Source organism: Antennarius striatus, chromosome 9, assembly GCF_040054535.1.
Source record: "Antennarius striatus isolate MH-2024 chromosome 9, ASM4005453v1, whole genome shotgun sequence".
In the NCBI taxonomy this organism is placed as follows: domain Eukaryota; kingdom Metazoa; phylum Chordata; class Actinopteri; order Lophiiformes; family Antennariidae; genus Antennarius; species Antennarius striatus.
Genome location: NC_090784.1, coordinates 1844457 through 1855124, shown reverse-complemented (window position 1 = coordinate 1855124; position 10668 = coordinate 1844457). Strand labels below are relative to the sequence as shown.

At 42.5% G+C, this 10668-nt stretch overlaps 1 protein-coding gene across 1 annotated transcript; it reads left to right on the top strand.

Moving 5' to 3' along the window:
* The first annotated feature begins 131 nt into the window (after window positions 1-131).
* Window positions 132-9858, top strand: ptpn2a (protein tyrosine phosphatase non-receptor type 2a). Its single transcript, XM_068323320.1, has 9 exons — window positions 132-353; window positions 1379-1469; window positions 1616-1716; window positions 1888-1986; window positions 2972-3109; window positions 3348-3557; window positions 6691-6855; window positions 7122-7321; window positions 9058-9858. The coding sequence occupies exons 1-9, from the start codon at window positions 138-140 to the stop codon at window positions 9245-9247; spliced, it is 1410 nt and encodes a 469-aa protein (XP_068179421.1). The 5' UTR covers window positions 132-137; the 3' UTR covers window positions 9248-9858.
* Window positions 9859-10668: the final 810 nt, after the last annotated feature.

Sequence of the window (10668 nt, the reverse complement as noted above, 5' to 3'; positions counted from 1 at the left end):
ACATTAAAAAAACTTGGTCAGACATGCTCAGTTGAGGAGTCACTGTTTGAACACACAGACAGCATCATGAACCAGATTGGAGGATTAGACGCCTGAGAGGAGCCCGGACCTGGCAACCCGGATCAGTCAGCGCATGCATGCAGGCGGTTTTGTGCAGGAGACTCCCCGCAGGGATCCCCAGGGTTACAGGGCTGCTGACGAGCGGTAGATGGCGGACCGAAAGGACTAACTTGGTGAACGGCTCCAAACACTCTGTGGTCAACCGGAAAGTGTCTCTGGGCTCTAAATGCAACAAAATGGAGCAAGAATTTGAAGACATTGATTCGTCCGGGAGGTGGCAAAACCTTTACAACGTAAGTCGGGACATGGGGCCTCTTGTGTTTCTATGACGATCCGTGCTAACTTACTCGGCTAGCTAGCTAACGTGATAGCTAGCTTGCTACACATCTTTCCCAGTATGTGGTAGCTTAAGTCGTCTATGCCACTCGTTTGATTGTAAAAGCTTCAGCACGTTGTGTAACAGGATGCTACACGCTGGATGAAGAGGTTTGAGAAAGAAACAATCGGCGCTACACGCGTGGGTCGCGGACTTCCGTAGCGCCGCAGCGTGCAGCCGCTCAGCGGCCGCCGCTAGCAGGCATTAGCTGCACTTTCTGAGAACTCCGAAGGACTTCCAGAGAAAAACGCGTGTTTCCAGCCAGCCGTCGGTCGGAGCACAGCGTCCGGTTCACGTCTCGGCTTCGGTTATAACGTGTAACACGGCTAACACCGATCACTGCCCCACATGGGTGACACACACCTGGATGTTTGTAGCTAACTTACACACTGTGGAAGTTAACAACGCGCCAAAAAAACTCGTCCGAAGGTAACAGTCGGCTGGTGGACAGAGACGGTACACCTGAGCAACTCCAGGAAGTAAACGAGTATTTACTGTTTCAAACCACAGATTCTAGCAGCACGACATACATTAACTCGACGTCTGCAACAGAATTTGTTTTCCTCTTATTAAATTCTCTCATTCTGCCAATGTTCCCCCGGGTGTTGCTGTAGATGAACACGGTGTCTTCTGTCTGTCGCCACCAACAAGTCATGAAGGCTCCTGGGGGTAAGAAGGCAGCAATAACAGCACTCATCTGACAAATGTCCTTTACTAGCAGTCCAGCGGCTTGTAGAAAGGAATCCCGAAGACGAGACACCCTTTTCCGCCGGCATCGTTCATCCCCATGCCTGACATACTTACATCAGAGCTTTAAGTACATCCAGCCCCCTCTCCAGTGGGGCAGGTGTGTGTTAACCGGTGTGACTGCAGGAACACCTGCTGCTGACTGATCTATGGGATGTGAGGCTCCTGCCTTCACCCTGTGTTTGTGTCCACCAGGAGATCCGGAACCAGGCCAGTGAATACCCTTACAAAGTGGCAAAACTTCCAGTGAACCGTAATTTGAACCGCTACAGAGATGTCAGCCCATGTGAGTGTTCTGTGAAATACTGGCTTTAGTGGAAATTTCAAATTACCAGAATTTTTAGAATCATGAACTCCCAAGTTTGGTCTGTGTATCTATCAGTCTTTACATGTAAGATGTTTATGATTTTGTCGTCTCTTCTGTGGTTTCAGATGATCACAGTCGGGTGAAACTTGAAAACTCGGAAAATGACTACATCAATGCAAGTTTGGTCATGGTGGAAGAAGCTCAAAGAGCTTACATCCTTTCACAAGTAGGTTGTCGTGCCTACAACTTAAAATGGAAGGCTGCATTATTATGTTTTGTATGTCTGTGGACAGTCGGAAAGAAACATATGGCATTGTATATTTGTCTGTAGTGAGCTTTTGATAATGCTCATAGTTTTTCTTCCTCGGTGAACATTTGCTTTCTCTTGATTCCTCAGGGGCCTTTGAGGAATACCTGTGGTCATTTCTGGCTGATGATTTGGGAGCAGTGTTCCAAAGCTGTTATAATGCTGAACAGAGTCATTGAAAAGGGATCCGTGAGTACAATTTATATTGTTTATTGTTTCTTTGTTGTCTTTTATACTGAATGGTTTGGGGAGACATGCTAAAAGGTGTCATATCTTGATCATAATATCACCTGTAGCGGTTCTACAGGTAACTACACCCACCTTCATCATCAGTGGAAAGAAAGAAGTTTGTTGCCGTCATCATTCATTGTCTTTGCATTGTATTTTTGTACTGTCTTGTTTCTTTTAAATAGAAACACAAAACCCAGATAAATACTAAAATAATGTTGTCTCAGTTCAGTCAAGTTATAAAGTCAAATTAAGTTTCCTGGCATTTAAAATAACATTCCATGTATCATAAGTGGTTACGACTGCCTTCCTGATTTAAGTCAAATGTGTGGCATATTTCAGGCCTGAATTCAAAACGTACGTATAGCTCCAGCAATGCATGTGTATGTGACTGCACTTCAGCACGTTAGTGTCAGCCTCCAAATTAGTTGTGATGTCACACATTCTGCTCACACTGCCAAATGTAAATCTGAAAATTCATAAAGAGGAGTCTGATAGAAGCTGAATGTAACAGCTAACTGTGATCATCCCCATGAAGTAACAATTTAAAAAAACCCAACAACACGTGTGTATCTTTAGAATTCCCCCCAAATTATTTCACAATCTCATCAAGACTGAGAATTTAAATTACTCAGATATGTTGCAATGCTTTTTGGCCACTGGCTGTTCATGACTTGTGGAAACAAGCTGCCATATCCTAAGTAATAAGAGTACTACTTACCCCAAGACTAAGCCCTAGTGAAAAGTGTTGCTTGTACATAACACAGTTTCGTAGATCATTATTGATATGATTCAATGAATATGAATTCTCTGAATTCCTTGTGTAGATGAGACTTGTACTCAATGTGTATTCATCTAGCAGAGACTTAACTTAGTTCTTCCTCAGAACCATGAAAGCTTGTGGTTTTCCCCAACAAGGGTAAGTGAATTCATTTTGTGTTAACAGGAAAAGTGTGCCCAGTACTGGCCCACCACAGAGGAGCTCCAGATGTCCTTCACAGACACTGGCTTTATTGTCAGGCTGCTGTCTGAGGTGGACCAATCCTACTACACAATTCGGGTCCTAGAACTGCAAAACACAACAGTAAGCACCAGACAAACAACTGGATAGTGAACTTTTTACCTTGTACGTGCATTTTCACAGCAACCACTAACTCTGAATATCACCCAACCAGTCTTAACTTGTATTAACTTGAGTGGTTGTGACAGAATCCAGGTCTGAATGTATTGACATGATGGATGCTGTGATTTCATCACACAGAACTCCATCTGCTGCATGCAATGCTTACACCTTGGCCAACAGTACCTGTTGTTTGTTGTAGACCGGGCAGTCAAGGGAGATCTACCACTTTCACTACACCACTTGGCCTGACTTTGGTGTCCCAGAATCTCCCGCTTCCTTCCTCAACTTCCTCTTCAAGGTTCGTGAGTCTGGTTCATTGGGACCGGAACGTGGCCCCGCTGTGGTGCACTGCAGCGCTGGGATCGGACGCTCGGGGACCTTGGCCTTGGTGGACACCTGCTTGGTCCTGGTGAGTGGAGGGAAAGGGAACGTCACCAAATGTTGTATTGAAGGTTGCCTAATGTATGAGTTTGGGTTACAACAGCACTCCTGAGTTTCAAGTTAGGACAAGAGAGTAAAGTGAGATGTTATGATTACAATTCATGACAGTGGAAGGGGTGAAGTTGTGGCATGTTGGCGTTGTTGGATGCATGAAGTTTGTCAGCTACTTCCTGACAACTTTTGTTTCAGTACCATCCATTTGTGTTTTTAAGTAGAGCATAAATGGCATCACTAAATGGCATGTCTGTGGTCTTTGGACCGATGCAGTCGTATTTTTTAAAAGGAATACAGTATTTTCTGCACTATAAGGCACACTGGATTATAAGGCGCACCTTTAATGAATTGCTTATTTAAAATTAAAAAAAAAATTCATATATAAGGCGCACCAGATTGTAAGGCGCATATAATAAAAAACATTTAAAATTGATTTAAAAAACAAGTGGCTGTAGTTGAGCTGTCCGTCCACTAGATAAAGCATTCATGACTGTCTTCTTCTCCTTCTTTTCCTTTTGGCTTTTCCCTTCAGGGGTCGCCACAGCGAATCAGTGTCCTCCATCTAACCCTGTCTTCTGCATCCTCTTCTCTCACACCAACTACCTTCATGTCCCCTTTCACTACATCCATAAACCTCCTCTTTGGTCTTCCTCTAGGCCTCCTGCCTGGCAGTTCAAAACTCAGCATCCTTCTACCAATATATTCACTATCTCTCCTCTGGACATGTCCAAACCATCTCAGTCTGGCCTCTCTGACTTTATCTCCAGAACCTCTAACATGTGCTGTCCCTCTGATGTACTCATTCCTGATCCTATCCTTCCTGGTCACTCCCAGAGAGAACCTCAGCATCTTCATCTCTGCTACCTCCAGCTCTGTCTCCTGTCTTTTCCTCAGTGACACTGTCTCTAGACCAAACAACATCTCTGGTCTCACCACAGTTTTGTACACCTTTCCTTTCATTTTAGCTGAAACTCTTCTATCACACATCACACCTGACACTTTCCTCCACCCGTTCCATCCTGCCTGGACACGCTTCTCCACCTCTTTTCCACACTCTCCATTGCTCTGGACTGTTGACCCTAAGTACTTCAAATCCTCCCCCTTCTTGATCTCTTCTCCCTCTAACCTCACTCTTCCACTTGGGTCCCTCTCATTCACACACATGTACTCTGTCTTACTGCGGCTAACCTTCATTCCTCTCCTTTCCAGGACAAACCTCCACCTCTCTAGCTTCTCCTCCACCTGTTCCCTGCTCTCACTACAGATCACAGTGTCATCTGCAAACATCATAGTTCATGGAGATTCCTGTCTAACCTCGTCTGTCACCCTATCCATCACCATAGCAACAAGAAAGGGCTCAGAGTTGATCCCTGATGCAGTCCCACCTCCACCTTGAACTCCTCTGTCACACCTACACACACCTCACCACTGTCTTACAGTCCTCATACATGTCCTGCACCGCTCTAACATACTTCTCTGCCACTCCAGACTTCCTCATACAATACCACAGTTCCTCTCTGGGCACCCTGTCATCATCTTTCTCCAGATCTACAAAAACACAATGCAGCTCCCTCTGGCCTTCTCTGTACTTCTCTATCAACATCCTCAAAGCAAATACTGCATCTGTAGTACTCTTTTTTGGCATGAAACCATACTGCTGCTCACAGATGTTCACTTCTGCCCTTAGTCTAGCTTCCACTACTCTCTCCCATAACTTCATTGTATGGCTCATCAGCTTTATTCCTCTGTAGTTGCCACAACTCTGCACATCTCCCTTGTTCTTAAAAATGGGCACCAGCACACTTCTCCTCCATTCCTCAGGCATCTTCTCACTATCTAAGATCCTGTTGAACAACCCAGTCAGAAACTCTACTGCCACCTCTCCTAGACACTTCCATACCTCCACAGGAGAGGAATCACATACAGATACAAGCCTTAAATTCTAGCTTGACTTGTTTTAAGCAAGAGTAACAGTATTTAACAGTCCCCTTGGGGAAATCTTTTTTTCCCCCCACTTCTATTCACACTCGCGTGCGTGTGTGCGTGCGTGTGCGTACACACATGTATATATGTAGATAGGTAGGTATTGCATGTGTGCAGGCCCTGGAACACAGACACACACTGAGTCTGTAAACACACATAAGTGAATGGTAGAACAACAGGCAGCCAGATTATGTTGCACCCAATGAGGAATTTTTAAGGGGAAGGTGCCTTGCTCCAGGGCACCTCAGCAGTGCTCAGGAGGTGAACTGGCACCTCTTTACTACAGGTGCAAACTCTAAACGTTTGGTCCACATGGGTCTTGGACCAGCCACCCGCTAGTCCCCAACCCAAGACCAAGTGGACTGAGCCACTGCTGTCCCCAATAATAGGATAATGTTAATAATTTTTTTAATCAATAATATGTTTCTAGGCTGCACTAAGAGGAAAAACATCCCAGCACCACACTTATGTCTGTATGGTGATAGTAGTGAAAGTTAAGCAACTACATTAACAATCATCAAGCCAGTGTTTCAGAGAAGCTAACAGCAATTATGGCTTGTTGGAAATGCAAACAGCAATGTTAGTACCTCTACTGGAGAAGCTAACAGTGATGTTAGCCTGTTGGGGATCCTAACACCACACTCTAACTATAAGAGGTACCGTGACTAACACCAGTGTTAGTCTGCCATTGTAGAAGCTAATCTGAAATCAATCATCTGTTTCAGAAGCTAAGACTGGTGTTTACCATTTGGCCCTTGTCCACAATGACTTTGACTCATTAAGGATAAAATTGAACATAAGTTTTTGTTCATTTTTACTAAATTAAGAACATGTGTTATGTGAACCTTCTACAGCATGCCAGGGTCACTAAGTGGTGTGTGAGCATGGAGCCACGCTATTGCAAATAATCCCACAAGGATTTAAAGTAAATGGGACCGGACCCATGGCAGGTCACAGTTGTTAGGGATTTGAACTTGGTCCTGATCAGGTTTCAGGTATTGCGATACCTGTGAAATAGTGGTGGGAAGGCTGTACATTTGCTCACTATATGTAGTTACAAACATTTGTTTTTTTCAGCCGTTCTAGTCTTCATTATTTCCTTAACATTCTCGTTTATTTTTCAGATGGACCGGAGGAAGAACCCATCATCAGTGGACATACAGAAAGTGCTACTGGACATGAGGGAATATCGCATGGGCCTGATCCAGACTCCTGACCAGCTCCGATTCTCCTACATGGCCGTCATTGAGGGAGCCAAACTCATTGTGATGGACAGCTCAGCAGCACAGGTATCAGACTCCAGACGGGGGAATCAGGCTGTATTTGATAAAAGACTGGTTTGGGCTGTTGTCGTCTTGTCGCACTACGGACGTTGTTTCTTTGGTTAGTGAGCTAAACATAAATGAACATCAAATTTTTAAAAAAAAATTTTGGTCATCAAGAGATTTCCTGTTAACAAATGCAGAAGTAACAGCATGAAAGAGTTCCGTTGTTCTTCTTCCTTTCTGTCATGGAATGAAATGAGCCATAAAATTCTGTGTCTCATCTTTTGAAGCAAAATAAGCAGAGTGTGATGTCCAGAGATGAATTGGAGCCAGATCTGCCTCCACCTCCTCCACCCAGACCTCAAATCAACGACAGCAGGCCTAACGGTCAGACGGGGCCCCGCTTCGAGCCTCAGGCCACCTCAGGAGACCACCTGCCAGTAGGAGAGTCACACAGCCAAGACCACAAGATGGAGGAGAACTATGCACAGTCAGTAACTGCTCAAGAAATCCTTCCGTTCTGATACCGCAATGTCATAACCTCAGTTTGTTACCTGTGTTTCCACATCTCTAACAAACTGAACATCAGCAAATTGTACATTTAGATTTTTTTTCTATGTACTATATTAAAAAAAATGTTTGTTAGCTTAAAATAGATCCATATTAACCAAATGTGATTGAAAATACGTTCATAAATACAGTTCAGTAGAGAACTGGGGATGCTTATGTTCAGTTTAACCTGGAGGCGAGTTAATTACATCCCGCTTCAAAGCGGTGATGTATTATAATTGTCAGTGTCCGTCCGTCCGTCCACCAAATATTTTCATAACCGTTACAGATAGAAAGATGAAAGAAAAAGCACATTACTCGGGCGGCAAAGGGGATGAAAATGAGGTGATGACCTTGACCTTGAGAGAACTAGGTCAAGGTCAAATTTCAACTTTTGTACATTTTTTTGCACATATGTCAGGAACCGGAAAGATAGTACTTTGATCTATGGTCTTAATTACATATGTGCATACTAACTAACTAACTAATTTGTTGCAGAAAAACATTGAAAGTGCAAGAATTATTAAACCATGTGCACATGCTACTATTAATAGACAATCTTTTGAGTTTTCCCAAGGTCAATGTATTCATATCGTTTTTGCTTCCTTGACTTCTGATTATTTTTAAAGTTTGTATTGTCCGTCTCCAGAATGGTGCACCCTAAAAGATACAAAGGTAAGTTGACATTGACCTATGAAAAGGAGATGAAGACCTTGATCTTGAGAAAAATAGGTCAAGGTCAAATTTCAGCTTTTGTACATTTTTTGCACGTATCTGAGGAGCCGCATAAGATAGGACGATGAAACAAATAGCGTTATATTCAGGGAGGCAAGGAGATGAAAATTAGATCACAACTGTGACCTTGCGTCTTATCTTCTGGAACCAATTAACAACATCTATAATTGTCTACTGCAATTGTTGGTCTTTCATTTCAAATTCATTTGTCATTGCTCAGTGCGAAGTAAATCAGCTAAATGATGAGACACACACACACACACACGCACGACTGGAGCATCATTGTTAGAGTAATCCTGGATTCTGTCACATGACTCCATGTGAAAGAGATTGATTGGGGTTTCCAGCAGGGCTTATTCCTGGTACTGTGCTTCAAAGGGTTGTAAATTAATTGTATCAATACTAAAGAGAGCCAATTCATTATACAATAAATTTTGTTCCATTTCATTGAGCACATGAGAAAGTAACATTAGAGCTTTAGAGGGAGTGAGGCTACACCACCTTGTCAGTGTGGTTACACTTTTCAAACCTCAATGCAGACAACACTTACTTCACCGTCTTTAATGTGGAACACTTCTGAGGAAACAGTCAGGCAAACACTAAAACTATCTACAGGCTGAGGAGTGCACTGTGTTTGATAGCCTGAAAGCCAAATCCTTCACAGCAGCTGCAGCTAATGGTTGTAGGTCTGCTGCCAACTCTGCTATTCCAAGAAGAGATGATCTTGATCTCCGTGAGGCATCGACGACTGAATTAACACCGTCAAATATTTAATTAACAGGTTTAAAAAATTGTTTTACAGGACCAGATTGTTTTGTTTTGCTAGTGTAAATGAAACGCGTAAAATGCACATTATTTACAGGATTTTACTGCTTTGTTGTTCTGTACCAAACTCATTTTTCCACATTTCTTTGCTGACATCGCAACATACTGTTGTTTCAGTGAAAGAAAGAGACACCGTGAGGATAAGGCTGCCAGCGTGTCACAGAAGGTCCAGCAGATGAAACAGAGACTGGCCGACTCTGAGAGGAAAAGAGAGAAATGGCAGTACTGGAGACCCATTCTGCTCAACGTTGGTGCTGGGGCAGCTTTGGCCGTTGGCCTTCTGGTGTGCTGGATGTACTCCCAGTGATACAACTCTGGGTTACTTAGAACTGACTCCTATTTTGCACCAGTACCTGGCATAAGGTACTTCTATGAGTAGACTTAGATGGTAATATGTGCATAACTGAGGGTATTTATTTCTTGAGGTCAAAATGTGGGAGCGCTAGATTAATGATTGTATATTTTTCATGTGAGATCTTAACAAAAATAGTAACATCTCAGGATCTTGGTGCCAGCACGATGATTTATTTCCTTTTTGTCACTGTCGATGAATGTACTGTATCATAGCAAAATCCTTTGACAGAACGGTTCTAAAGGAGCAGTACAGAGCAAAAAAAGTTCTAAAAAGTTTTGTTTTGGTGTTCTTTACTTGTAAAGAATGGATTTGTTGCTCATCTGTACATAGATTTTACATTTCAGAACATTTCAAAATGACTAATGTTGACTCTCCATCCTACCATGGACTCATTGGAAGACTGAGGAGCCTAGAGGTCAGCTGTGGCATTTTTAAAAATGTTTTTCTGCATTGAAACATGCATCTACTGCATGCATTTAAAGGTTTTCCAGAGTACCACTTGTTCTTCCATTCATATTTTGCAGGGCATCCCAATACAGCCAGATTTTTATTATATATATATATATATATATATATATATATATATATATATATATATATATATAAAATTAAATAATATGCGCGACTGGACACTTCATGGGGAACAGCCTTGCTGTTTCTAACTAAGAATTTTAGCTTTTTACTTCCTGTTTGTTTTTCATACTTTTTGTTTGGATCACATGAGCTGTTGGGTATTTCACCCCTTGGTGTGTGTAATTACCCACTGGATGGGTTTATGTGTATGTTCAGGTTATCACACTGTTGTATTAGAGGAAACCAAAGGAAAGCTCTCCATTTTTGGAAGGTAACAGCCAGTCAAGCTTTTCAAAAATTAAACCTTATATTCCCATTAAAAAGCATGTATTTTCTGTTCTACATACCTGACACTTACATACAAAGCTTTGCATTATGTGTGACTTCATACATAATTTGAGTTTGTGGCTTCACAGAACTGGTTTTCAAACGACTGGGACCAATATAAAGCTGTTCTGGTGCAATTTAGAAGCTTGGACATAGCACCTTGAATTAAAGTCCAGACAGGAGAGAGTGTTAGTGTACACACCCTGACCTGTTTGTTTGCTGTTTGTTGTTTGAGATAGCTTTCAATGTGCCTTGAAGTGAGTTTAATTGAGAAATGCGTGCTCCAAGATTTCCTAGCATGATTAGGATGGATCAAGGGTTATGTAACATGTTCAGAAACATGCTAGCACTGCACTGACCAGTTTTTATTAACTGGTGTGATTCAGTAAAGTGTGCCAGAGTTGATTGCATGCCAGATTTCATTAGCATGTGCTGATTCATGAGTTTAAATTATGTGTTGCTGATTGTCTAGT

Coding starts and splice junctions, on each gene's coding strand:
- ptpn2a (XM_068323320.1), top strand. CDS start 138: ATGCAGGCGGTTTTGTGCAGGAGACTCCCCGCAGGGATCCCCAGGGTT. Junction 354..1,378: donor GGTGGCAAAACCTTTACAAC/GTAAGTCGGGAC, acceptor TGTGTCCACCAG/GAGATCCGGAACCAGGCCAG. Junction 6,856..7,121: donor TGGACAGCTCAGCAGCACAG/GTATCAGACTCC, acceptor CATCTTTTGAAG/CAAAATAAGCAGAGTGTGAT.